The 26,811-nt window shown below is 40.4% G+C and overlaps 1 protein-coding gene across 1 annotated transcript in view; it reads right to left on the bottom strand.

Annotated features, from left to right (window-relative positions):
* LOC134659550 (insulin-degrading enzyme) overlaps positions 1-26,811 on the bottom strand; it is a 69,318-nt gene continuing 42,507 nt past the window's right edge. The window contains exons 20-26 of the mRNA XM_063515215.1: positions 10,521-10,591; positions 9,391-9,548; positions 7,840-7,974; positions 5,150-5,278; positions 2,577-2,657; positions 1,168-1,287; positions 1-123 (exon numbers count right to left, since the gene is read on the bottom strand). Of these exons, the coding sequence (XP_063371285.1) occupies positions 16-123; positions 1,168-1,287; positions 2,577-2,657; positions 5,150-5,278; positions 7,840-7,974; positions 9,391-9,548; positions 10,521-10,591 (802 nt within the window). The 3' untranslated portion in view covers positions 1-15. The remainder of the gene's footprint in view (positions 124-1,167; positions 1,288-2,576; positions 2,658-5,149; positions 5,279-7,839; positions 7,975-9,390; positions 9,549-10,520; positions 10,592-26,811) is intronic.

Genomic DNA, 26,811 nt, shown 5'->3' with positions numbered 1-26,811 from the left:
GGTGTATGTTAGAGGTTACAGTTTGCATTGCGCCCCTTTCCGCGGGATGTTGGTGAAAGGCACGGGGTGTGCGTACAGACGTCTCCTCGACTTGAACTCCACGAGATCTGAGATGACCGTGGGCTGAAACAGAAATTATGTGACAATAATTCAATTTAAAAAAAAAAATTAAAATATGACGTTTGAAGATAAACAAAAAAGTAAACTAGTGTATTCGGGTAAGCTTAAGTATTTGACTACTAGCATAGAGAAAAAAATACATAGAGTGCTCACTCCATACATCAGTTTTAGTACCAAAAAGACTATTAGCATCGAGCATCGAGTAGCGGAACTATCAGTACTGCTACTTGACAATAGATGTAGCACCGACCGGAAAGTCTTATGCTGTTGAGATAAGACTTTCCGGTCGGTGCTACATCTATTGTCAAGTACAGTACTGATAGTTCCGCTGCTCGATGCTAGATGTAGACACTGAAATTAATAGTCTGAACTGATGTATGGAGTGAGCACTCTATGTATTTTTTTCTCTATGCTACTAGTCAAATCAGTTTCTTTCTTCGAACAGTCAAAACGATTTTTCTACTATCAAATTTATATGAAACACTAGAGTTAGACCAAGAAAAGTCTGCAGCGATTTTGATAGCCCACGCAGTGCAAGTGTTATTTCCACATCATAAATTCATAGAAGTTTGACGTTTAAAATGAGACTTGCACTGCGTGAGCTATATAAATCGCTGCAGACTTTTCTCGGTCTGACTCTAGCATGTGATGCATAGAAGGTAGGATACGCAATGCGACACTGTGATTGGTCGAATTTATTTGTTGCCCACCATAATCCATACTAATTTAAGGTGGGGAATATAAAAAAATGTGAGACTGTGACAAGGACAAACAATAATACTCGCTCAATTCTCTCTCTCTCCCTGTTTGTATCACCTCTCAGTTTCTGTACATTGTGTACTACATATGCAATATGTTTATTATGACTGTTTGTGTTCTAAATAAATTTTTTTTAAAACTACCATAAAATACAAGTTTGGTTCATTTCATCACCATCTTCCTCGCGTTGTCCCGGCATTTTGCCACGGCTCATGTGAGCCTGGGGTCCGCTTGCCAACTAATCCCAGTAATAGTTTGGTTCATTTAAATACGAAAAACCAGACATACCTTGACCTCAGTTTTCTCCTGGTCTCTCTTCTCGCCGTCGGCGCCGGCGCCGCCCTCTGCCGTCGACACGATGTACACCGACAACTTTTGTCGGTCCGCCGACGAATCACTTATGTGTTTCTATAATAAGAAATATATATATATAACTACTATAATATAACTGATTACCAGTCCGCCGGACGGTATCGGCCTGTCAGTTAGAACAAAAAGTTGACAGCTCCGTACAACTGACAGGCCGATACCGTCCGGCGGACTGGTAATCAGTGGGCCCCTTTATGGTTCAAATGCAATAAGGTGCTTTTTATCTGAAATTCCAACAGAAATCCCGATAGAAAGGTCCTTACTGCACTTGAAGCAAAAGGACCCTTCTGTATTGGACCCCTGTAATTGATTTAAACTATGCTATATACTAACATTTCAAGGCGGTTATAATCTGCTTTTACTACGAGGTAGTTAAGCCCTTGCTACACGGTCGCCGACAAGCCCCTCAGACCGCGTGGCCTTGGTCTGGACGGACCGTGTAGACAGTTGTTTCCAACAAAATTTGACCAAAACTGACCACGGACAGACCAAGGTCAGACGGTTAGAAGGCTTGTCGGCGACCGTGTAGCAAGGGCTTTAACCTAATTTGTGGTTTACCACACAATGGTACTGTATTCTTGAGACTCTTTGAGTAAACTAGCTCAGTTCAAAACATTTACACTATACATCATATGGTGTCTGATTGCGACTAAGAACGTATGTCACGTTCGAAACGTCAAGAGTCAGGACAAATAATAAAAGTAAGTGCTAAAGTGGAACTTGATCTGTTTCATTTTTCCTCTCACGGTCACGCTCTCATCCTGCATTAACTACAAGTTTCTGTTTGACCCAATGGTTGACTGGTAGAGAATGCCTTGAGGCATTAAGTCCTCCATTTGTACAATTTAATATCGTGTTAATAAAGTTCAAATAAATGATGGCATTTAAAACTGTTTTGCGAAGGGGCTGTTCATAAATCACGTCATCTATTTTTGACGATTTTTGAAACCCCCCTCCCCCTAAAATCATTCCAAAATCATGCTTAGAATGACCCCGTTTCCTCCTACGTCATGCTACCATTAAGCAGTCCAGACGAGCTGGGCAAATCGACCGATTTGCTCAGGAAAATAATTGGCGCCAATCTCATCAAGCGTCCACACGTACACAATTGAATCACCAATTTGCGTTCCATAGAAACTAACCTCGAAAATTGGAAAGTGTCCGCACCTGCTGATTTGATCGGGGAATCAAATTGGCGCTTGCGTCCGCACGGCCTGATTCGATCGGACAATTTCATCAATTTTATCCGATGTCCAGAACCCCAATTTGAAATGACGTAATTTATGAATAGCCCCGAAGTCGGTTAATCTAGTCTTCAGTTATTGTACCTTATAGAACTGTAAGAGTTCGTCCTTCGTAACTGTGTTGAGTACGTCCACCTCTACTCGCGGCCGGTCAAAGTTGTATACCTGAAACAATCACATGTATATAACTTATGTACATACACGTAATATTACGAAAGCGCTGGTGGCATAGCGGTAAGAGCGTGCGACTTGCAATCCGTAGGTCGCGGGTTCAAACCCCGGCTTGTACAGTCAGCAGCAGAAGTTGCTAAGCGGGCGAGGTGTTCAAAATTACCTTGACACGCTCTTATTCTCTTAACAATTAAGTCGCGTCAAGATCATTTTGAACACCTCGCCCGCTTAGCAACTTCTGCTGCTGACTGTACCAATGAGTTTTTCGGAACTTATGTGCGAAATATCATTTGATATTTACCAGTCGCTTTTCGGTGAAGGAAAACTCAAAACATCGTGAGGAAACCGGACTAATCCCAATAAGGGCCTAGTTTACCCTCTGGGTTGGAAAGTCAGATGGCAGTCGCTTTCGTAAAAAATAGTGCCCACGCCAATTCCTGGGATTAGTTGCCAAGCGGACCCCAGGCTCCCATGAGCCGTGGCGAAATGCCGGGACAACGCGAGGAAGAAGAGATGTACACGTAATATTATACGGTGGTTGCTACAATTTGGTGCTGTAACCAGGATATTCACGACAAACCACTTTGGGCCTTCAGATATTATTGCTTCAAGTAACAATACATAGTTACAAAAATAATTAAACGTTTGGTGGCAAATTTAAATGATAGAGAAAAATAAATAAATATTTTAAAAATGTATTTGGTCTTTATTTATATTCATTTATTTCGTAAATGCACACAAAACAGACCATAACTATGTATTTATTCCATTAATGTGATTTTTAGTGTTTAGTTATATTTTTAAATATGTATGCTAGTTTTAAGGTATTTATGTATGGGCCACTAGTTGCCTGAAATAAAGATTTCATTCATTCATTCATTATTAAAAATACCGATGCTACTATAAATCATCTGAGGCATCTGAGCTAGAGGTCACAGGACAGAGATAGCGATTATCGAACTCCTGTGTGCAAGCGGGATTCATATAAATATGCCTTACATAGCTTTGAAATTACCTGAGCACTGATCTAAGTGTAAGGCCTGAGTGGACGCTCGCTCGGCGGGGCGTGCAGCGTGGCTGTGTGCTCACGCGTGACGTGAGCAGCGTGCACTAAGGCCGCTCCTATACGTGCGCATTTGTTTAACATGCACGCCGCACACCCCGCCCCGCTGCACGCACAACTCGAGCGTCCACTCTGGGATGTTGCGAATGCCGATTTTTTGACATCCGCGGACGCGGATGCGGATTGTTAAAGGCTCACATCCGCGGATGCGGATGTCAAGATAGGTACATAAAAAAGCGGCCAAGTGCGAGTCGGACTCGCCCATGAAGGGTTCCGTATTTAGGCGATTTATGACGTATAAAAAAAAACTACTTACTAGATCTCGTTCAAATCAATTTTCGGTGGAAGTTTACATGGTAATGTACATGATATATTTTTTTTAGTTTTATCATTCTCTTTTTTTAGAAGTTACAGGGGGGGGGGGACACACATTTTACCACTTTGGAAGTGTCTCTCGCGCAAACTATTCAGTTTAGAAAAAAATGATATTAGAAACCTCAATATCATTTTTGAAGACCTATCCATAGATACCCCACACGTATGGGTTTGATGAAAAAAAAATTTTTGAGTTTCAGTTCGAAGTAAAACCCCAAAAATTTATTGTTTTTTTTCTATTTTTGTGTGAAAATCTTAATGCGGTTCACAGAATACATCTACTTACCAAGTTTCAACAGTATAGTTCTTATAGTTTCGGAGAAAAGTAGCTGTGACATACGGACGGACAGACAGACGGACAGACAGACAGACAGACATGACGAATCTATAAGGGTTCCGTTTTTTGCCATTTGGCTACGGAACCCTAAAAACGTCAAATATTACATTTTAGTAATTTTTATTTCAAAAAACCGGCCAAGTGCTAGTCGGACTCCGGTTCCGTACATTAAGTCCCACTCACGCTGGACTGCTCATTTCTAATAGGTTTTTGGCTAATAACTAAATTACCTAGCAGTCATGCACTTACGCCGATGCTAAGTTACACATCCGCATTAAACTCCGCATCGATTTTATGCGGATGCGGATGTTGAAAATAATGCGGAAGTTCCGCGATTGCGGATGCGGATATTCGCAACATCCCTGGGTCCACTCAGGCCTTAGACCATAGAGAAAAAAATACATAGAGTGCTCACTCCATACATCAGTTTTAGTACCAAAAAGACTATTAGCATCTAGCACCGAGTAGCGGAACTATCAGTACTGCTACTTGACAATAGATGTCGCCATCGACCGGAAAGTCTTATGCTGTTGAGATAACACTTTCCGGTCGGTGCTACATCTATTGTCAAGTAGCAGTACTGATAGTTCCGCTACTCGATGCTAGATGTAGACACTGAAATTAATAGTCTGAACTGATGTATGGAGTGAGCACTCTATGTATTTTTTTCTCTATGCTTACACTTACACGCTACACCCGTCCCGCTCTCACCTGTGCGCTGATCTCGCTCCATATCTGCGAGGCCTTGGTAGACATACGCTTGGGCCGCTCAAGGCGCTGCGCCGCGAGCGCCGAACGGTGCTTAGCGAATTCTTCCTCTGGCATGGCTTCTAAGTAATCCTGGGGAAATATAATCAATTGTAATTTATTTATTTATTTATTTGGAAATTTAAGAAGCGCTGGTGGCCTAGCGGTAAGAGCGTGCGACTTGCAATCCGGAGGTCGCGGGTTCGAACCCCGGCTCGTACCAATGAGTTTTTCGGAACTTATGTACGAAATATCATTTGATATTTACCAGTCGCTTTTCGGTGAAGGAAAACATCGTGAGGAAACCGGACTAATCCCAATAAGGGCCTAGTTTACCCTCTGGGTTGGAAGGTCAGATGGCAGTCGCTTTCGTAAAAACTAGTGCCCACGCCAATTACTGGGATTAGTTGCCAAGCGGACCCCAGGCTCCCATGAGCCGTGGCCAAAATGCCGGGACAACGCGAGGAAGAAGAAGATTTATTTGGAAATTTAATTCAGGCAACAAGGCCCATATTACAAATACCTTACAGACTAACATACATATGTATTTTATAAACTTAAAACTAAACACTAGCTATTTAGTCGATAAAACGGCGTGGCTCCGTTGCATCGGCTGCTCCTGTGTCGGATTCGGCAGTTTGCCCTGGAACCTCCGAAACACGACACCCTTACAGTACGAGTCAGCAGCAGAAGTTGCTAAGCGGGTTACGTGTTCAAAATGATCTTGACGCGATTCTAATAACGAAACTTCCGTGAGACACAAACATTAAACACAAACATAAACAGCACACACACATTTAACATGTCAAGCGTTTTCGACTTAAAATACGTGAGTGACCCACTTTTAATATATTTAATTATATTTAATATGATCTTGACGCGACTCTATTGTTAAGAGAATAGGAGCGCGTCAAGGTAATTTTGAACACCTCGGCCGCTTAGCAACTTCTGCTGCTGACTGTACGTGTAGAAACAATTTTAATACCGAAAACGCTGTAATTACACAATAGGGAATATTACGCGAAACTCTGCGTAGGGGGCGCCACTACCACAATCCGTCACGCCGCGAAACAAGAAAATCGAAATTTCGTTATTACTGCATATTCGAGCGATAAAGAGTCAGATAACTAAATTTCGATTTCGCGTTTCCCGGTAGGCCCTTTGTAAACAAACCGCCTTGATGTATCAATGTCATATTTTATTGTATGCGAAAACTTCTCCAAAAACAGTTTAGGGCACAGTATGTACTCGAATAAGTTACTCTATGGTATACTTAAGTCACTAGTGCGCGGCAAAACATTGCAGTAATACCCCCTATTTTTATTGAATGATTATTTATCGGCTTTAGTAGGGGGAAAAGGCGATATCTCTATTGTTTCCCAAAAAAAATTAAATCATAATGTACTGTTTGCCCGCATTTTCGTTAGTCATAATGGATTTGGTTCAGAAACGCGTCACTTTTCAGGATTGCCATAAAACAAACCTAAGCTAACCTATCTATAGGATAACCTGACGAAAATCCTGAAAAGTTAACGGTTTCAGTTTTATGACCAGTGATAATGTGACAAACAATACATTATGACGTATTAGAACAAATTATATTCAGAAAATATTTTAATATGATTTTATTTCAAGTAGAAACACTAAGTTATATAAATTATAAACAGAAATAAATGTCATATACTGACCTGAGAAAAAGTGACCCAGGCCTCCACAGTGCCCTGAGGGGCTGTCCATAAATTACGTCATCTAATTTTGACGATTTTTGACCCCCCCCCCCTCTAAAATCATCCAAAAATCATGACCCCGTTTCTTCCTACGTCTTGCTACCATCATCCGATGTCCAGACCCCCCCCCCCCTAATTTGAAATGACGTAATTTATGAATAACCCCCCAGTGGCATAGCATCGTCAAATTTTTCCAAGTATTCGACCTATGCCGCTGTGGCCCGGTGGCCGAGTGGCAACAGGCACCTGCCGCGATAGCAGAGGACGCTGGTTCGATTCCAGCCTGGGGCACTGGAGGCCTGGGTCACTTTTTCTTAGTATATGACATTTATTTCATTTCATTTCATTTATTTACTGCAATCCATGGTACATATAGGTGTTATAATCATTTAAATTGTAACATCATGGACCCTGAATAGGGTATAGCATGATAATCTTAAAAACTAAATACTTAAAATTACCTTAAAACATAACATAACATAATTTTGATTTCTACACTGAATAATCCAAATATACTTCCGATGACATTACAATACATTATCAATTAAAATAATAATAATAGTGTCAATTCATTTATAATAATAATTCATTTAATTCTCAGTCGTATCACTATTGTCAGATGCCATAAATTCTTGATAAGAATAAAATGATTTAGCAATTAACCATGATTTGAGTTTATTTCGAAATATATTATAAGTTTCAACGTCTTTAATAGAATCAGGGATTTTGTTATATATTTTTATCGACTGGTAATGGGGCCCGTTTTTATACATAGTTAATTTAGGTTCAGGAAGAACTAGTTGTTTATTTCGTCGCGCGCTTTTAACATACTGGAAGTTGGATATGTGTTTATTTCAGTTTATAATACATTATGACTTTATGACTTAAAACTTTCTTGGGAAACAACAGAGACCCGGAGAAGGTTACCTTGTGTTCCTTAAGGAAGGATTCTATCCTCTGCTCCAAATAGGCGGGGTGCCGGTCGCTCTGGACTATCACTCGGAGCCCTTGGACCCCATTGGAGCGACGTACGCCGCTGAACACAATGTAACCCAATTGTTCCTGGAAAAAAACCCATTTTTCGGAATATTTTTAGGGTCCCATACCTCAAAAGGAGAAAACAGAACCCTTATCTTATAGGATCACTCGTGCGTCTGTCTGTCCGACCATCCCCCCCCCCCCCTTTAACACCGAAACTACTGGGTTTTTTTATTTTGATTCTATATACGTCCCACTGCTGGGCACAGGCCTCCTCTCATGCGCGAGAGGGCTCGGGCTATAGTCCCCACGCTAGCCCAATGCGGATTGGGGACTTCACATACACCTTTGAATTCCTTCGCAGATGTATGCAGGTTTCCTCACGATGTTTTCCTTCACCGAAAAGCTAGTGGTAAATATCAAATGATATTTCGTACATAAGTTCCGAAAAACTCATCGGTACGAGCCAGGATTTGAACCCTCCTCCGGATTGAATGTCGGACGTCATATATATCCACTAGGCCACCACCGCTTACTGCAGTGGTTCCTAACCTGGGGGTAATTACCCCCGTGGGGGTAAAACTGGTATTTTACGAGGGTAATAAAGGTTAACTTATATAACAATACAACAAACGTACACGTTTTATTTTTTATTACCATTGGGAGTAGGGGTAAAATCAGGTTCCCTAGTTAGTCATAGGGCGACCGGACCGAAAAGGTTAGTACCACTGGCTTACTGGGTAGAAATTTTGAAAAAAAACCACAGTGTTCTTTACCTATAGATGACAGGAAAAACTATCAGAAATGTGCAGTCAAGCGTGACTCGGATTTACTCGCACTTGTTTTTTTTTTGTTTTTTTTGGGTAGATCTAGCTGTGCGAGCAACTCAAGCACAACATTTGGTCGAGTCGCTCGCACGCCGCACGCGTAGTAGAGAGAGGCGCAAGATGATTTATGTATTGCGTTCTCTTTCTCTCATAGTGTATAATACCTTAGTCCGTAGCACATTGAAGCACGGCTCTGACAGGGTCTGTGCGAGCAACTCCAGCACAACATTTGGTCGAGTCTCTCGCACGCCGCACGCGTAGTAGAGAGAGGCACAAGATGATTTATGTATTGCGTTCTCTTTCCCTCATAGTGTATAATACCTTAGTCCGTAGCACATTGAAGCACGGCTCTGACAGGGTCTGTGCGAGCAACTCTAGCACAACATTTGGTCGAGTCTCTCGCACGCCGCACGCGTAGTAGAGAGAGAGAGAGAGAGAGAGAGAGAGAGAGAGGCACTTGTGTGCTGCGTTCTCTTTCTCTCATAGTGTATAATACCTTAGTCCGTAGCACATTGAAGCAAGGCTCTGACAGGGTCTGTGCGAGCAACTCTAGCACAACATTTGGTCGAGTCTCTCGCACGCCGCACGCGTAGTAGAGAGAGAGAGAGAGAGAGAGAGAGAGAGAGAGAGGCACTTGTGTGCTGCGTTCTCTTTCTCTCATAGTGTATAATACCTTAGTCCGTAGCACATTGAAGCAAGGCTCTGACAGGGTCTGTGCGAGCAACTCTAGCACAACATTTGGTCGAGTCTCTCGCACGCCGCACGCGTAGTAGAGAGAGGCACAAGATGATTTGTGTACTGCGTTCTCTTTCTCACGAAGGTAATGTGCCCCTAAAACAAATAGAACATTACAGTTATCACACTTAAACCCTGAAGTCCCAGTATATTTGCCAGCCAAAAAAGGACCTTGAGGTATTCAATTTTGAATTGAATTTTGGATGTTATTACGTACGCGATATCTCGCCCGTGAGACTGAAGGAGTAAAAACACTGTAAATATCCTATACAGTAGGTATGATGATGATGGTAAGATGGTAGGGGTAAAAACACTGTATATAACCTTGAAATATACAGTAGGTATGATGATGATGGTATGTCTTGGTTTTTTTCTTTTTTATTAATTATTTTAAAAGTTAGCAGCGGAAAACAGGTTTAATAAAAAAAATTAATGCTCCTACACCCCCCCCCCATTCGTTACCACACAACACACAATTTCAACATACTCATATTTACCCTTTACCACAAAATAAGTAATAGTACAGAACGGCCACGCACCGCCCCGCCCCGACTCGCATTACCTCGCCCCGCGACATGAATCTGACGGACTTCTGGCGTGCTCTCAGTAAAGCGACTACCCACACATACACACTGACGCGTGTACAGACGTGCCGCGTACACATATAAACGCAAATGATTTTTGATGTATGGCGTGTCCGCCCTGTGCCTTTACCGCATACGAAACCGTATTCAACTCTATTGACAGCTATTAAAGTTCAAATTTCAACAAATATCTTTACAGTACATATGGGACTACTTTTCCGCACTAGTGCGTAAAATAGCACTTTTCGTGCGTATGTCGTAACTTTAAAGTGCCATATGTACTGTAAAACGTTGTTCGATACACGTGCGAATAGGTAATTCGCAACTCGTGTCGATTTAAAAAACTCCCTTCGGTCGTGTTTTAATTTATCGCCACTCGTTTCGAATTTCCTCTTTTTCGCGCTTGTATCGAAAATAACTATTATTACATGTAGTAAGGGTTTAAAACCGTTGGTCGTTCGAGACACAATCACTATGTACATACCTTTTTCTATTTCGACTTCTCTATATAGCAGAAGTTGTTGTGCTAAAAGCGGTGAAGCATCCTTTGGTATTCTGGAAATATCAGTTACATTACATTACATATAATAGTAATCTACTAAGAAAACTCATGATATATATCCGTGAAATCATTTGATTTTCTAACTTGCTGCAATAATAATAAAGTCTTAATAACAAGCATTTTCCGGGTGGGGCGTGAGCGGGGCGCGCCGCTTTTACATATAAAACGCTCACGCCCCGCCCGCAAAACGCGCTTGTGTGACGGAACCTTTATAGTAGTTGGGGAGACCGAGGTGACATGTGACAGAGGAAAGTTGTAACATCGTCGATTTTTGCTTTGATAATTATCGGATATCGGATAATTATCCCAGATATGGATGGTGCTATATTTATTTTCTTTGAATTCTTTGACAGTAAAAAATAATGATTGGGGCGTTTTTTTATATTTCAGGTTTTAAATTTTAGGTTATTATCAAATCGATATTAAACTTTCGTGAGACATATTTTAAACATAACATGTCGCCAATAGCGACTAAATATTCAAGTGAGTGAAACAGTTAACAAATCGATAATTATGAGGCATAAAAATCATGATAATTATCAAGATAACTATCATTGATAATTATCCTTTCTAACCCTGCTCCCTGCTGCTACATTTTATCGCTGCCAAGTCGGTGAAGATTTATTTTGTTGTTGTTGTTTTTGGGTAAATCAACAATTTCTTGTTGTTATTCTGTCCCATCAGCGAGGAGACAATAGTAGCATATATTGTTAGAAGAACTGCTGTACCACGTTCTACTAACATGCTCAGTAGATGTCCCATTATGGAAAGGTCTTATAACTACCATAAAATGCAAGTTTGGTTCATTTAAGTACGAAAAACCTAGAATTTTCAGAGTGACTCAGGAGACCGTAACCATAGCAACGTGTGACAAGAAAAAGTTGATTAACCCTTCTAGGTATTTAGTGCATACCATAGAGAAAAAGAATACATAGAGTGCTCACTCCATACATCAGTTTTAGTACCAAAAAGACTATTAGCATCTAGCATCGAGTAGCGGAACTATCAGTACTGCTACTTGACAATAGATGTAGCACCGACCGGAAAGTCTTATGCTGTTGAGTTAAGACTTTCCGGTCGGTGCTACATCTATTGCCAAGTAGCAGTACTGATAGTTCCGGTACTCGATGCTAGATGTAGACACTGAAATTAATAGTCTGAACTGATGTATGGAGTGAGCACTCTTGTCTTACTATATTTCTCTATGGTGCATACTAACTTCCCCTCAACCATGTCCGCGATCCTGAGCGCCTTCTCCCTGGTGAGGTTCCCGAACATGAGACCCTCGATGTGGACCTTCCTGACGAAGCGGGCTGCGAAGTCATCCAGCATCTCCGGCGTTAGCCCTGCGTACAGACAGACATACATACCTACATACAATTAGCAAAATCGAACTATCAAAACAATGAGTATACAGGGTGCTTCCTGTAACAGGAGCAAGAAATTAAACTGTAGGCTGTACTCCTCAAACTGACCAACATTAGTACACGACCAGCCAGCCTATTATGGATAGCTTTATCCATCTTTATCCACGTGATAAAATAACTGTCACTGTTTAACACCGTGGGAAAGAAAGTGACGGACACCGTTTTATCACGCTGTCACGTAGACAAGAACGACCATCATATCCGTACTGGAGAGGGTGGGGGAGGATCGTGCTGTTAGAAGAGCGTATGTGGGGCGCCCGGGTGGAAAACGTACGTCTTAGCATAGAGAAAAAAATACATAGAGTGCTCACTCCATACATCAGTTTTAGTACCAAAAAGACTATTAGCATCTAGCATCGAGTAGCGGAACTATCAGTACTGCTACTTGACAATAGATGTAGCACCGACCGGAAAGTCTTATGCTGTTGAGATAAGACTTTCCGGTCGGTGCTACATCTATTGTCAAGTAGCAGTACTGATAGTTCCGCTACTCGATGCTAGATGTAGACACTGAAATTAATAGTCTGGACTGATGTATGGAGTGAGCACTCTATGTATTTTTTTCTCTATGGTCTTAGCTAAGAACTATCATGGCGCATTTTGTAAACAATCGCTTTTTAGGGTTCCGTAGCCAAATGGCAAAAAACGGAACCCTTATAGATTCGTCATGTCTGTCTGTCTGTCTGTCCGTCTGTCCGTGTATGTCACAGTCACTTTTCTCCGAAACTATAAGAACTATACTGTTGAAACTTGGTAAGTAGATGTATTCTGTGAACCGCATTAAGATTTTCACACAAAAATAGAAAAAAAACAATAAATTTTTGGGGTTCCCCATACTTCGAACTGAAACTCAAAATTATTTTTTTTCATCAAACCCATACGTGTGGGGTATCTATGGATAGGTCTTCAAAAATGATATTGAGGTTTCTAATATCATTTTTTTCTAAACTGAATAGTTTGCGCGGGAGACACTTCCAAAGTGGTAAAATGTGTGTCCCCCCCCCCCTAACTTCTAAAATAAGAGAATGATAAAACTAAAAAAAATATATGATGTACATTACCATGTAAACTTCCACCGAAAATTGGTTTGAACGAGATCTAGCAAGTAGTTTTTTTTTAATACGTCATAAATCGCCTAAATACGGAACCCTTCATGGGCGAGTCCGACTCGCACTTGGCCGCTTTTTTTGTTTGCACACAGAAAGTCTGGGTTCGATCCCCAGTAAGACATAACTTTTTGTATTTTTTTTTTTCACTTAAACTTCGTATTTTTTTTAATAAATTAAAATCTTTGTATTGTTGATGGCCAAACCGCTGTGTGGCGCTGTCATCGTGCACGGTTCCAATAAGCTATGCTCGCGAGGTTTACAGCTCACAGAGCCACTAGTCTGATAATGTTTTCAATGGCACTTACGATCGGCGGCTTCCAGTAGCTGGCATCTTGTCCACACGAGATCAGATAAACATAGAGCTTGCTGGTATACTGCGTGCTGAAAACAAATATGGTTCTTAAGTCTTCGTTTTCAGCACTGATTGACTCATGCTTAAGGTGTAAGGCTGGTTTTAGTGTCAACGCGGACCGTCCGTGCGGATCGCTCCGCACCGGACCAATATGTATTAAACAGGGATGTAACGGATGTGGTTTTATCGGAACCGAAAGCGGAACCAGATGTTTTAAATTTAGCTCTTCGGAACCAGAAACGGAATCGGAACCGAAAACGGAACCGGAACCAGAACCGGAGCCTGAGTCAGTACTATCAGTAGGTATACATTACACAACACAACACATACGAATAGGTACTTTAAATTCAAAAACACGGATAAACCAGAACATCTAATTACTGCAGCACGTGGCAAGCGGGGCTATGAGCGAATGACTGGTATAAACCTGTTTGTTTTTGATGTACATCGCTCATGTCCCGCTGCCGCGCTAAGTATTGACATCCGATATAACTTCCGTTTCAAAAGTAACGGAACCGGAACAGAAACGGATGTGTAATACCAAACGGAAGTTCCGACTTAACGGAAACGGAGCTCCGTAACATCCCTGGTATTAAAGTTCAGGGAGCGTTTTAGAGTAAAGCTGACGGGTCCTAGCTCATACAATTTGATGGTGCGGAGCGATCCGCACGGACGGTCCGCGTGACACTAAAACCACCCTAAAGTAAGATAAATTTCGTTCCTAGAATTTAACGGCTAAAGATGGGGCATAAGTCCTTGTACTGTTACAATAAGTTATGACAACCAGGGCTACCTGATAATGTACAATTCCGTAAATCGCCATCAAAGTTAGCCGTCGTATTCGAAACACAGATTTTTCATAAAGGCATTAATAAATATCGTCGAGTGACAAGTAAAAGTCACTAACTAACACCATTGAAATTATTGGACAATAAACCGTGTTACAAGTGTAATAAAGTGCATTGTTACTTTAATTTTTCGATAGTACTTAGTGACTTTTACTTGTCACCCGACGATATACGCATTACGATCTCCATATTTCTTTTTGAATCTGGAAATCGCGAAGCGTCTGGTTGACGTAACTGGTGACCGAAGAGCAGGCGGCTACCTCGCACAACGTATCAGCATTGCGATACAGCGAGGAAATGTCGCCAGCATCCTTGGTACAATGCCTCAAGGGCCTATTTTAGATTTAAGCTAGTTTTTAGGGTTCCGTACCCAAAGGGTAAAAACGGGACCCTATTACTAAGACTCCGCTGTCCGTCCGTCCGTCTGTCACCAGGCTGTATCTCACGAACCGTGATAGCTAGACAGTTGAAATTTTCACAGATGATGTATTTCTGTTGCCGCTATAACAACAAATACTAAAAACAGAATAAAATAAAGATTTAAGTGGGGCCCCCATACAACAAACGTGATTTTTGACCGAAGTTAAGCAACGTCGGGCGGGGTCAGTACTTAGATGGGTGACCGTTTTTTGCTTGTTTTGCTCTATTTTTTGTTGATGGTGCGGAACCCTCCGTGCGCGAGTCCGACTCGCACTTGGCCGGTTTTTTAATTTCTTTTAGTAATACACATTATATATCTTGTTTGTAAACAAATGATTATTACATTTTGAATCTTGGATACTCACCTGATAAGGTTGTTCTGCCTCAAAATTCCTAATGCCTCGTATGTGGTTTTCCTTCATGATGGCAAACCGCTGCGGGTCCACCTTGAAGTTGACGATGTTGTCTATGATCTTCTCCAGCAACACGTGCTGCTTATCGTCGTACCCATCTATTGTTATCTGTGGCCAAATTATTATTGAGCTTAATCTTTTTAAATACAAATCTTAAAAAAAAAGGTACAGGTCGAATAACAAAAGCTGTCACGAATGGAATGACTGAGTGAATGGAAATGACTACATAGTTTAAAACAAAGTCGCTTCCCGCTGTTGAAATTTTCACAAATGATGTATCTCTGTTGCCGCTATAACAACAAATACTAAAAATAAAATAAAATAAATATTTAAGGGGGGCTCCCATACAATAAACACGGTTTTTTACTCTATTTTTTGTTGATGGTGCGGAACCCTCCGTGAGCGAGTCCGACTCGCACTTGGCCGGTTTTTTTTAATAGATGAGTGATTCAAGAGGAAGGTTTATGTATAATTTGTTAACCCGTGCGAAGCCGGGCGGGTCGCTTAACCAATAAAACGCGGGCGGGTTAACCAATAAATGCCCCCAGTTTATTAACTCACATTTATAGACGGGTCTAACGCGAAATTTATTCAATTACCTTTATATACCGACGTTTCGACACAGGTTTCACTACGTACGTAGGTTGTTCAAAACGCGCAGGTTTTAAATATTATGCCCCTAGTTTAGTTTAGTTTCTTTATTCATAACGTATGTTACATGTCAATTTTATTATACATATTTACATCTACCCCTGGGCTATACGAACCACGCACGAATGAAATGAACGAAACTTTATGCACCTGTGCTTATACAATGAAAGTTTCGTTTATTCCATTAGTGCTAGATTCCGTGAAACGATGAGTACTTTGCCCTATTTTGTGATACCACAATGGCGACTTGTTTTAAGACAGTAAGTAGACCTCAGGATTCTTAGTTATGCGCGGTACCTAATACTCGTACACCTTTGGATCCCTCTAGGATTCAGTATACGAGTAAACTTATATTATTATCCAAACGTTGAAAATAATAGTACATTACTGCAGAGGCCGTGAAGTAAGGAATTGCAGGACGAGATTGCGGTAGACTCGGATAAAGCGAGTCTTGCAATCCCTGTTCCGGCCAAGGATTGTATAGTGCTTTTCTCAAACATTGTAAGAAAATAAAATTGTAAATTGCCGCCTTTTTTATTTTTTAAACTTGACATTTGAAAAAGCTATTCGAGCACCATGTTTATCCTCTTATAAAGTAGTAGTATAGTACCTACTTTAGTTTTTTTTTGACACGTATATATGTAGTCTGTGGTCACATATAGCCTCTATCCGACAAAGAGCAACCGGCCGCCCGTATTTCTAGCGAGGACCGATGACTCAACAAATGATACAACATAATTAAATAAAAATATCGTTAGTATGCTTACAGAGAGAGTGGTAGTTGGCTGTATGTAATATTTCCTCTGTCAGTCTAATCTTAGTGAGAAAATTTAAAAAGTTAGAGCAGCGGACAATAATGTACGTTTCATACTAACTCCCTACATTACTTCTTGGCCTAGGTCAAGAAGTAATGTAAGGAGCCATAATAATGAGCAACTTCATGTCTTCATTTCGTGACATTAAAGCATACATTTTGGAGTATGTTTGAGAAAACATCCTTACTATTCGAGTTTTAGCTAAATACATAACGCTACATCCATACTTAATATTATAAATGCGAAAGTGTGTCTGTCTGTCTAGTTGTAACCGCTTCACGTTTAAACCGCTGAACCGATTTAGTTGAAATTTGGTATAGAGATAGTTTGAGTCCCGGGGAAGGACATAGGGTAGTTTTATCCCAGAAATCATAATTTAAGGGTGTGAAAAGGGGGGGGTGGAGGTTTATATGGAGAATCTATAAAAAGCAGATTGGATAAAAAATAGGCTACCGAAAACACTAACTCCACGCAGACCAAGTCGCGGGCAAAAGCTAGTTTTACTATATTAAATTGTACAATGGGACTTAATCGCGTATCTAAGTTTTAAGATCCGTCCTCGAAACGTCGGAGGTAAATCTTAAAACTTAGATCGATTAAATCCCGTTGTACAATTTAATAATGTGTAAAAATCGTGAAAGTTTAAATTAGTTTTACTATAATTATAAAAGTAAGGCCACTACTTACTTCTATAATGACTAGCTTGGCGGTTTTTGACGTGAATTTCTGTGGACGTGAAAGGAAAGTGGATGTTACTGGACATGGGATACCTACTACTAGATAATGGGGGGATTTTTTTTTTAATTTAGAACACAGTCACATAATGCAAATGGATTTTTAGTACAATGTAGTGTACTTAACATACTTAAGAAACAGAACTGGAGGTTCATTAATGAGTACATAATGTTAACATACATAATAACCGCAGAAAAAAAAAAGAAATTTGAAATTATGAGCCACACCTACTTATATTATATTTACCAGCCTTCAAAACAAACAGTATTGTGTGAAGTTATATAAAGGGTAGGTACGTAGAAGATTGGTAAATAGGTTTAACATCAATATCTAATTTAGTGTTATCGGATATCGGATTTTTATGGATATATATGCCACTGGAAAGTGTGTTTTGGGACAAGATTCATATGAAAGTGGACGTTGCTACTATTGCTGAGAGTGGATCACTTACGCTGAAGCCGATGGCATGCATGATGGTATATCTAGAAGCATCATAGAGAAATATAGTAAGAATAGAGTGCTCACTCCATACATCAGTTTTGGTGCAACTCCTTCTGCCTTAATATTAGTTGTAAATTGTTGTTCAATACAATTTTCGTGAGTCGCGACTCACGAGACATCTAGTATCAAGTAGCGGTACTGATAATTCCGCTACTCGATGCTAGATGTCGACTACGAAAATAATAGTATTTTTGGGATTAAAAGTGAGCACTCTATTCTTACTATATTTCTCTATGGCTCTGATGAATAACCGAACTGTTAGCTGTCACCAGAACCCACAGGGAGGTAAGGTTAGGTTAGGTCTCGAGTCTAGCGGACTACACGTTTGTCACCGTTAGAAAGTTAGAGCAGCGGACAATAATGTACGTTTCATACTAACTCCCTACATTACTTCTTGGCCTAGGTCAAGAAGTAATGTAAGGAGCCATAATAATGAGCAACTTCATGTCTTCATTTCGTGACATTAACGCATACATTTTGGAGTATGTTTGAGAAAACATCCCTAATATTCGAGTTTTAGCTAAATACTAGTAAATAGGTTAGGTTAGGTTTCGAGTCCAGCGGACTACACGTTTGTCACCGTTAGGTTAAATGTACTCACGCTGACGCCATACTTGGCGTTTCCGATGCTCCAGCGTAGACCAGCCAGCTCCGCGGAATAAGCGAACTGCTGTAGACTGTCACGGAACACTAGCACCCATAGAGAAGTCAGGTTGCAGTTTGTAGGATCTTGGTAGGCGAGCGGGCTGAAAATACGTAAAAAATATATATACACATCAGGGATGTTGCGAATATCCGCAACCGCGGCACTTCCGCATTATTTTCAACATCCGCATCTGCATCCGCATAAAATCGATGCGGAGTTTAATGCGGATGCGGATGTGGAACAGGTCGGTACAGGTACGTCTTAGCATCGGCGTAAATGCTAGACTGCTAGGTAATCTACTCATTAGCCAAAAAAATCTATTAGAATTGAGCAGTCAGGCGTGAGTGGGACTTAATGTACGGAACCCTTGGAACGCGAGTCCGACTCGCACTTGGCCGGTTTTTTTTAATAAAAATTACTAAAATGTAATATTCGACGTTTTTTATGTACCTATCTTGACATCCGCATCCACGGATGTGAGCCTTTAAAAATCCGCATCCGCATGTCAAAAAAGCGGCCAAGTGCGAGTCGGACTCGCCCATGAAGGGTTCCGTATTTAGGCGATTTAAGACGTATTAAAAAAAACTACTTACTAGATCTCGTTCAAACCAATTTTCGGTGGAAGTTTACATGGTAATGTACATCATATATTTTTTTTAGTTTTATCATTCTCTTATTTTAGAAGTTACAGGGGGGGGGGGGGACACACATTTTACCACTTTGGAAGTGTCTCTCGCGCAAACTATTCAGTTTAGAAAAAAATGATATTAGAAACCTCAATATCATTTTTGAAGACCTATCCATAGATACCCCACACGTATGGGTTTGATGAAATAAAAAATTTTGAGTTTCAGTTCGAAGTATGGGGAACCCCAAAAATTTATTGTTTTTTTTCTATTTTTGTGTGAAAATCTTAATGCGGTTCACAGAATACATCTACTTACCAAGTTTCAACAGTATAGTTCTTATAGTTTCGGAGAAAAGTGGCTGTGACATACGGACGGACAGACAGACGGACAGACAGACAGATTTATCTTATCTTATCTTATTACCTGGGGCCCGTTTCTCTATAGCTTGTAACTTGTAATACAAGTTACAAGCTTTTGAGAAACGGGCCCCTGGACTCTTTCTGTGGCGACTGGCGGGAGCATGCACAAAGCCGTGACGAGTGGCGAAAGACAGGGGCTTTTTCCCAGCAGTGGGACACAATATACGCTATTAAAAAAAATACACATGTTGATGCGACATTACAGTTCTAAGCAACATTTAAAAAAGAAGTAGCCTGTGTTTATATAAGATTATTTTTTCTGTACTTAAAGTGGAGTGGTATGTTATAAGCATTGACATAGATATCTAGGGACTGGCTTTACGGGCAATAATAATGAGGCATGACAGGCGCCAGTACAGCGGTGTGAAATCGCTACAACGCGATTGGTTGATGAGTTCGCATCACGCGCGCGATTGGTTGACGAGTTCGCATTACGCGCGCTATTGGTCGCAACTAGTCGCGTTAGACTGCACGATTGGCTGGAATTCGTGGGTAGCACCGCTGAACTAGTACCATTTTTAGTGCCCCATTAGCCCGTCCTTAGATATTATACGTCAATGGTTATAAGTGTTATAACTAACCTGACCAAATCAAAAGTTAGGAACGCCTTTGGCAACCGGAATTCGTTGTCTTGTTTGAACCATAGTCGCATCAGCGGGGAGTCCTGAAAAAAAAGTGTTATCACTACATAGTATAAAACAAAGTGCATTTGAGATTTTAGTACAAAATGGCTTCACCGCTATCTAATAAAACGTTAGAAACTATCGACACCGTCATGCAAATGGCGGCACCGCTTTTTGACGTTACGGTGTCAATCACCGCCCTCTAGGAAACCGCGCCATTTGGTTTACATAGACACCGTTCTAGTGACGTCATTCACCGCTACATTACGGCCGCTATATGACGGCACTGCTTTCGGAGGAAACCAAAGCTTAAGAATGTCCTATAATGTTTATATTATATTTAACTACTTACTCTGACCATAGATGGCGCCACGGCGTCGCAGGTGGGGTCCTTTTCCTTTTCCAGTTCCAACCTCGCCGGGATAAACTCGTTCGGGGGCGGCAAGTGTAATGCGGGGATTGGTCTCATAGAGTTCCACTCCTGAACAACAGAAATGGCTATGGTAAACAACATACATCGACCCTGTTTCATGTTTAGGCCACAGACAAGACATCCTCCAGACTGAGCATAGTAGCGCTACCCCCTCTGCCACAAATATACGGTAGTTTTACTCCATTTTCGAGTCAAAGTGTCTTTGTGTGACGTCCGTGTCTTTGAACGGACCAATCACGGCACGGGACTCGCTCACCTCGTCCCCCGCGCCCCAGTATTTTTGGCAGCATCGGTTTCATGAAATAATTGCTCTAAACTCCGTCTAGAGGATTCCGAGTCTATGGTTTAGGCACAGAATAAGTAATAGTATTATCATACAGAACGGCCACAAACCGCCCCGCCCCGACTCGCATTACCTCGCCCCGCGACTGAAGTCTGACGGACTTCTGGCGTGCTCTCAGTAAAGCGACTTACCCACACATACACAATGACGCGTGTACAGACGTGCCGCGCACACATAAAACGCAAATGATTTTTGATGTATGGCGTGTCCGTCCTGTGCCTTTACCGCATACGAAACCATATTCAACTCTATTGACAGCTATTAAAGTTAAAATTTCAACAAATATTTTTTATTACATGCATTCCAAATCAAAATCAATAGGACACTTGAGCAGGGTTAACACATTCATTGCCACCCAGCCAAACAAGACATCCGCGCCAGGCCACAACAATTTTTTTTCATATAAAGCTGTAGTACCACGATCCCGACTATTAGGGGCCCGTTTCTCAAAAGCTTGTAACTTGTAATACGAGTGGAAGTCCCTTTCTAGCAAAAGCTGTCAAAAAGTGACATCCGCTTGTATTACAAGTTACAAGCTTTTGAGAAACGGGCCCCGGATCGTCCGGCCTGGGAATGAAATCATAAAATACCCGATAGTCGGGTTTTCGGCACTGAATATGTTAAACTCACTAGGGTCAGGTGGGGTAAATATAAGATCATAATTTTCATCTTCCTCGCGTTGTCCCGGCATTTTGCCACGGCTCATGGGAGCCTGGGGTCCGCTTGACTACTAATTCTAGGAATCGGCGTGGGAACTAGTTTTTAAGAAAGCGACTGCCATCTGACCTTCGAACCCAGAGGGTAAACTAGGCCCTTATTGGGATTAGCCCGGTTTCCTCACGATGTTTTCCTTAACCGAAAAGCGAGTGGTAAATATCAATTGATATTTCGTACATACGTTCTAAGCGTGGCGTCCAAAGGGTTAAAAAACTGTCCGACCAAGGGCGTAGTCAGCCAGTGAACTAGGGGGCGGCGAGTTGATAGGCCTAGTGGGGGGGGGGGGGCAGAGACTACAGAGGGGCATGCATTGTAGCATTGGGGGTAGCTGCCCCCCCCTGCCTACGCCCACGTGTCCGACATAGGGTCTAAAAGGCTTAGAATACAATACACTCTTTATTGCACACCTCAATAAAAGAAGACAATACAAAAGAAAACAGAAATACAAGCAGAGGTAAACAACAGGCGGTCTTATCGCTAAACAGCGATCTCTTCCAGACAACCTTTGGGTAGCGGAAATTAATAAATTTACATATGTCAGTAGGTGTCGCAAATGCAATGAAAGAAACCTATCACTAAATACATCGAAAACAGACAAATTACCATGCAAATAAAAATAAACAAAATAAAAATACATATACAACAGGGATGTTGCGGATGCCGATTTTTTTGACATCCGCGGATGCCTATGCGGATTTTTAAAGGCTCACATCCGCGGACGCGGATGTCAAGGTACATAAAAAACGTCAAATATTACATTTTAGTAATTTTTATTTCAAAAAACCGGCTAAGTGCGAGTCGGAATCGCGTTCCAAGGGTTCCGTACATTAAGTCCCACCATAAAGTAAGTATAGTATAGAGTAATCGGCCCATACAAGCCTCGCTTAGTTCCACAAAAATTCAAGAGATGTCACTCAGAGCACCATTGGGCCTAAATATATATTTGTGTTATTTCAAATCTTGCCAATTTTTAAATTAACATGTATAGTTCTAATTTATTTAGCATATTACAACAAAAACCTTTTAAAACATCCATTTACACATAGTAAATCGACGCAGAAAAAAATAAATAAATAATGGCATGAACTATTCTAAGCGCCATCTATCGCATTACTAGACAGTTAGTTTCTTGCCGTTGTAACACACTAAATAGCTCGATTGTTTGAGAAAGACTATCAATAGATGTCACTGTAGTAAATCCTCATACTTTATGATCATATCACAGACAACATATCAACATTATTAAGTAATAAATAATATAATTTTTCTCAAAAATGGACGGCAAAGTCGACGTTGCCGGTTAAAAAATAGGTCGCGAAGTGTGTAGTTTATGGTCATTCTAAAAATTAAAAAGTTAAAAACATTGCAGTCTCGATTTCGGGACTACAATGTTGCATACAAATTCCATTATTAAACGAGTTCCAAACTTTTTAAAACTTTAAATGGCCATATCAAATGAAGGCATAGGTCCATTAAACAGCCAAACAGATGATCAGCACTTATTATTAATATAATGTTGGTACCGCGACTATTTAGGTGTCTCAAATACGTTGGCGTATTTTCAGCAGAAAAATACACTTCTATTTTTTTTAAAGGTGGCAAGCAAATCTTTTTAATGGTTTTACTTTTCTCTGTGAAAATTAGAACGTTGCTTCTGTAAAATATCTCTTGCACCATTTTTGAGAAAAGCACTATATATGACTCGGCTGGAAGGCTACTTGCTGGCTTCGGATTCAATTAAACGGACTCCCAAGGTCGTCCGTTTAAAACGAATCCTCAGCTTGCAAGTAGTTACTTCCGAACCTCGACAATAATGTACTATTGTTCTTAGAAACGTGATAATAATTAAAATATATTAAACCTACATGGTATCATCAGCCACACTGTTAAGTGTTAACTGTACCGATGTACAGTTAGGAGTGTTGCTGTTTGTATATTAATTTACTTAACCTTACGCATTACAAAATTGTCCTCATATAGCTATACATATATTTTAGGACAGTCTTACACTAATCGACCTACTTGGTAACAAAACATTGTAAATTCTTGAGCAGTTTGAATAGCAGGGCAGGTGACAAAAACTTGCTCAAAAGCATAGAAGGTAGCATCCTATAGAAGTGGTGTACGCGTGCCTCCGTGAGGGACAAAACATATAAATTCGACCAATCATAGCGTCGCATTGCGCCGCTATGATTGGTCGAATTTATTTGTTATGGTGGGCAACAAATGAATTCGACCAATCACGGTGGTCAATTTACGGTGGGGAATAAAACAAGATGTGAGACTGTGACAAGGACAAACAATAATAGCGCTTTCGCTGCTACTCCTACTGAAAGATACATAAGACTATCCCGTTCTGTCAGTTATCCCCTGCTTCTATTCATGCTCAAAAGAGAAGAGACATCCGACATTTAAAAAAATATCCCTATATGTATGAAAGCAATAATACAATGTGTAAATGTAAATACATACATATCTTATATTTTATGATCATATCAAAGCTGGAAGTCCTAGGTTCGGATCCCCCTAAAAGTGTATTAATATGGTGTCCCATTTGTCCCCGCCGCCATACAAGAGGTGTGGACAGATGGGAATAGATATAGACCATTAATATATACACACACAATTAAAAAACAAATAAATGTCCTATGAGGATTTGAACCCAGGACCTCCTACTTCATAGGCAGAACAGGGTCACTGTCACTACTGACTAGCTAGGAGGCCGTAGAAATAATATACAATTTATATATATTTAAATTAAGTACAGTCAGCGTCGTATAGTAGGTCGCATCCAAAGTATTCAAATAGTTCAGTACGCCATACAAATAATATGGTGTACCGAACTATTTGAATACTTTGGATGCTACCTACTATATGACGCTGACTGTACTTATATAACAATTAACAAATCAGACTGGTAGCCACAGTTTAATGGCTAATCTAGGATTAAAACTTTTTAGTGGCTTGCCATTATGTTCAAAACATTTAGCTTCATGCTACATCAAATATTTAAGTTTACCGCCATTGCCCGCCAGCATTGAACAAATTGGTTGTTAGTGGGTAGACAAAATAAAGTCACTATCATGTTAAACATTGAATTTATTAATTGTATTTTATTATTTTTAAGAGAATCTTCATAGCATGTGTCTGTCCGTTGAAACAGGAATCAATCTCAACCATCTTCCACTCAAAATATTTTACTTGTCGTACAGTCGCCATCAGATATATCGGAGCGGCCAAGGCGCTCACAAATATCTGAACACGCCTCTATTGTCAGGGCGTTAGAGTGCGTGTTCAGATATTGTGAACACCTTGGCCGTTCCGATATATCTGATGGCGACTGTACAGAGATGCATTGACTATTTCATCTTCACTCTCTTGTTGCATACATTGTAACTTCTAGTGGCTAGAGGCTGGGTCCTGAAATCAGAAACATATTTTTTATATATAAAATGTAATAATATCACAATAAAGTTTAATACACATTGCCTTCACATTGGAGTCTGTTTGCAAACACTAACCATTGTATAGATTTAGACCAAGAAAAGTATGCAGCGATATTGATCGCCTGCGCAGTACATGTGTTATTTTAAATGTCAAACATCTTTGAAATTATGACGTACCTTTCTTCTTTCTTGCTCTAACTCTAAATACTTTGGAATCTTTTGCTTGCTCGGGTATCAATATTAGCATGGGGGGTTAAAATAAAACTTGACAATAGTTATTAGTGGGCAAGGGGGCAAAGCAGTTGTTTAACCGCTCATGCTAATGTTGATTCCAGGGCAAGCAGAAGATTTGAACTATGAGCGTAGCGAGTGGTTCGAGAAGTGGAATCTTGAGCGTTGTGAGAATTCAAGGCACGAGGGTTAAACAAACATTGAAACACAGAATTTATCACCATGCCAACGCAGGGAAAATACCAACTATAAAATACCAAAAAAATCAAATCCACATGAACATTATAAAGAATTTATAATTCAAAATCATCATTTAAAAGTAAATTCTACCAGCTAACATAAGGAAACTCAAAATTTAGATCTGATTACTTTGCCCCACATGTGGGAAAAATGCCATTTTCTCATTAGTATTTGAACAATCAAGGGGGCCTTTACCAGTTGGTGTGGTGATAAATTATTTAATTAACCTTTGTATTCAAAACAAACTTACCTGAAGTGTTATTTTTTTATCATTTATTGGCAAACAGTAGACACTGTCAGATTAATATGTAGGTTTTACCATTAGTAGTGTTCCGTTACTACATCGGCAATTCACGTCATCATCACAGGTCTTTTCGTCTATTGCAGACGATTTATGCATTGCTGTTTAGACAACGGGTTTGGTGATTGTGGAGGCCGATGCGTGAGCGGCACGACCTCCCACATTTTGGGCACATGTCACGCTTAGCACAGTCTTTAAAGCGCCACATCGGTCTTCCAACTTTCCTTTTAGCATACCTACGCAACTGCACCAAGCAAGACACGTCTAGGTATTCTATTCACGTACTTGTACTATAGTTCAAATGAAGCTATAATATGAAATTAATAAGTTTGTATAAACAGAAACAGCAAAGGCAACAAACGCGGTGCCGCTTTGTGGCGACTTGACTATTTGACAGTTTATTTTTAGTGTTGCCGTTGAAAGTTCTTTCTTGTCCCTAAATAGAGCTTTTATGATTTATTATTATACAATATTATTAGTTCAAATAAAATATGATATTCCAAAAGACTACAAATAATATTATATAGTACTTAAATTCCAAAATAATGATAATTATGCCTCAGTGTCCATTTCTGAGGGCCTACCGCGAACCACGTTCGACGTGTTGCCTCTCTGTCGCACTTGTAAATTCGTACGTAAGTGTGACAGGGAGGCAACACGTCGAACGTGGTTCGCGGTAGGCCCTCAGCTGTTTTAAGGAACAGGCGTATAACATTACCCTGAAGTAGGGGACTAATTTTAAAATAGCAATAATCATTACTTGATGCCGTTTTTGACGTTTCTGTGCACGCTGTTGTCTGTCTATACTTATAGGTCACATAATTAGTGATACAAACACCTGCCTGGTCAATATACGCAAAATTAGATATATTTATTCTAATTATAACAGAAAAAGTTTATTAAAACAAACATTA

This window comes from Cydia amplana, chromosome 25 (assembly GCF_948474715.1).
Source record: "Cydia amplana chromosome 25, ilCydAmpl1.1, whole genome shotgun sequence".
Lineage (NCBI taxonomy): Eukaryota > Metazoa > Arthropoda > Insecta > Lepidoptera > Tortricidae > Cydia > Cydia amplana.
Note: the sequence above shows the minus strand (reverse complement) of the source record. Positions and strands in the feature narration are given on the sequence as shown.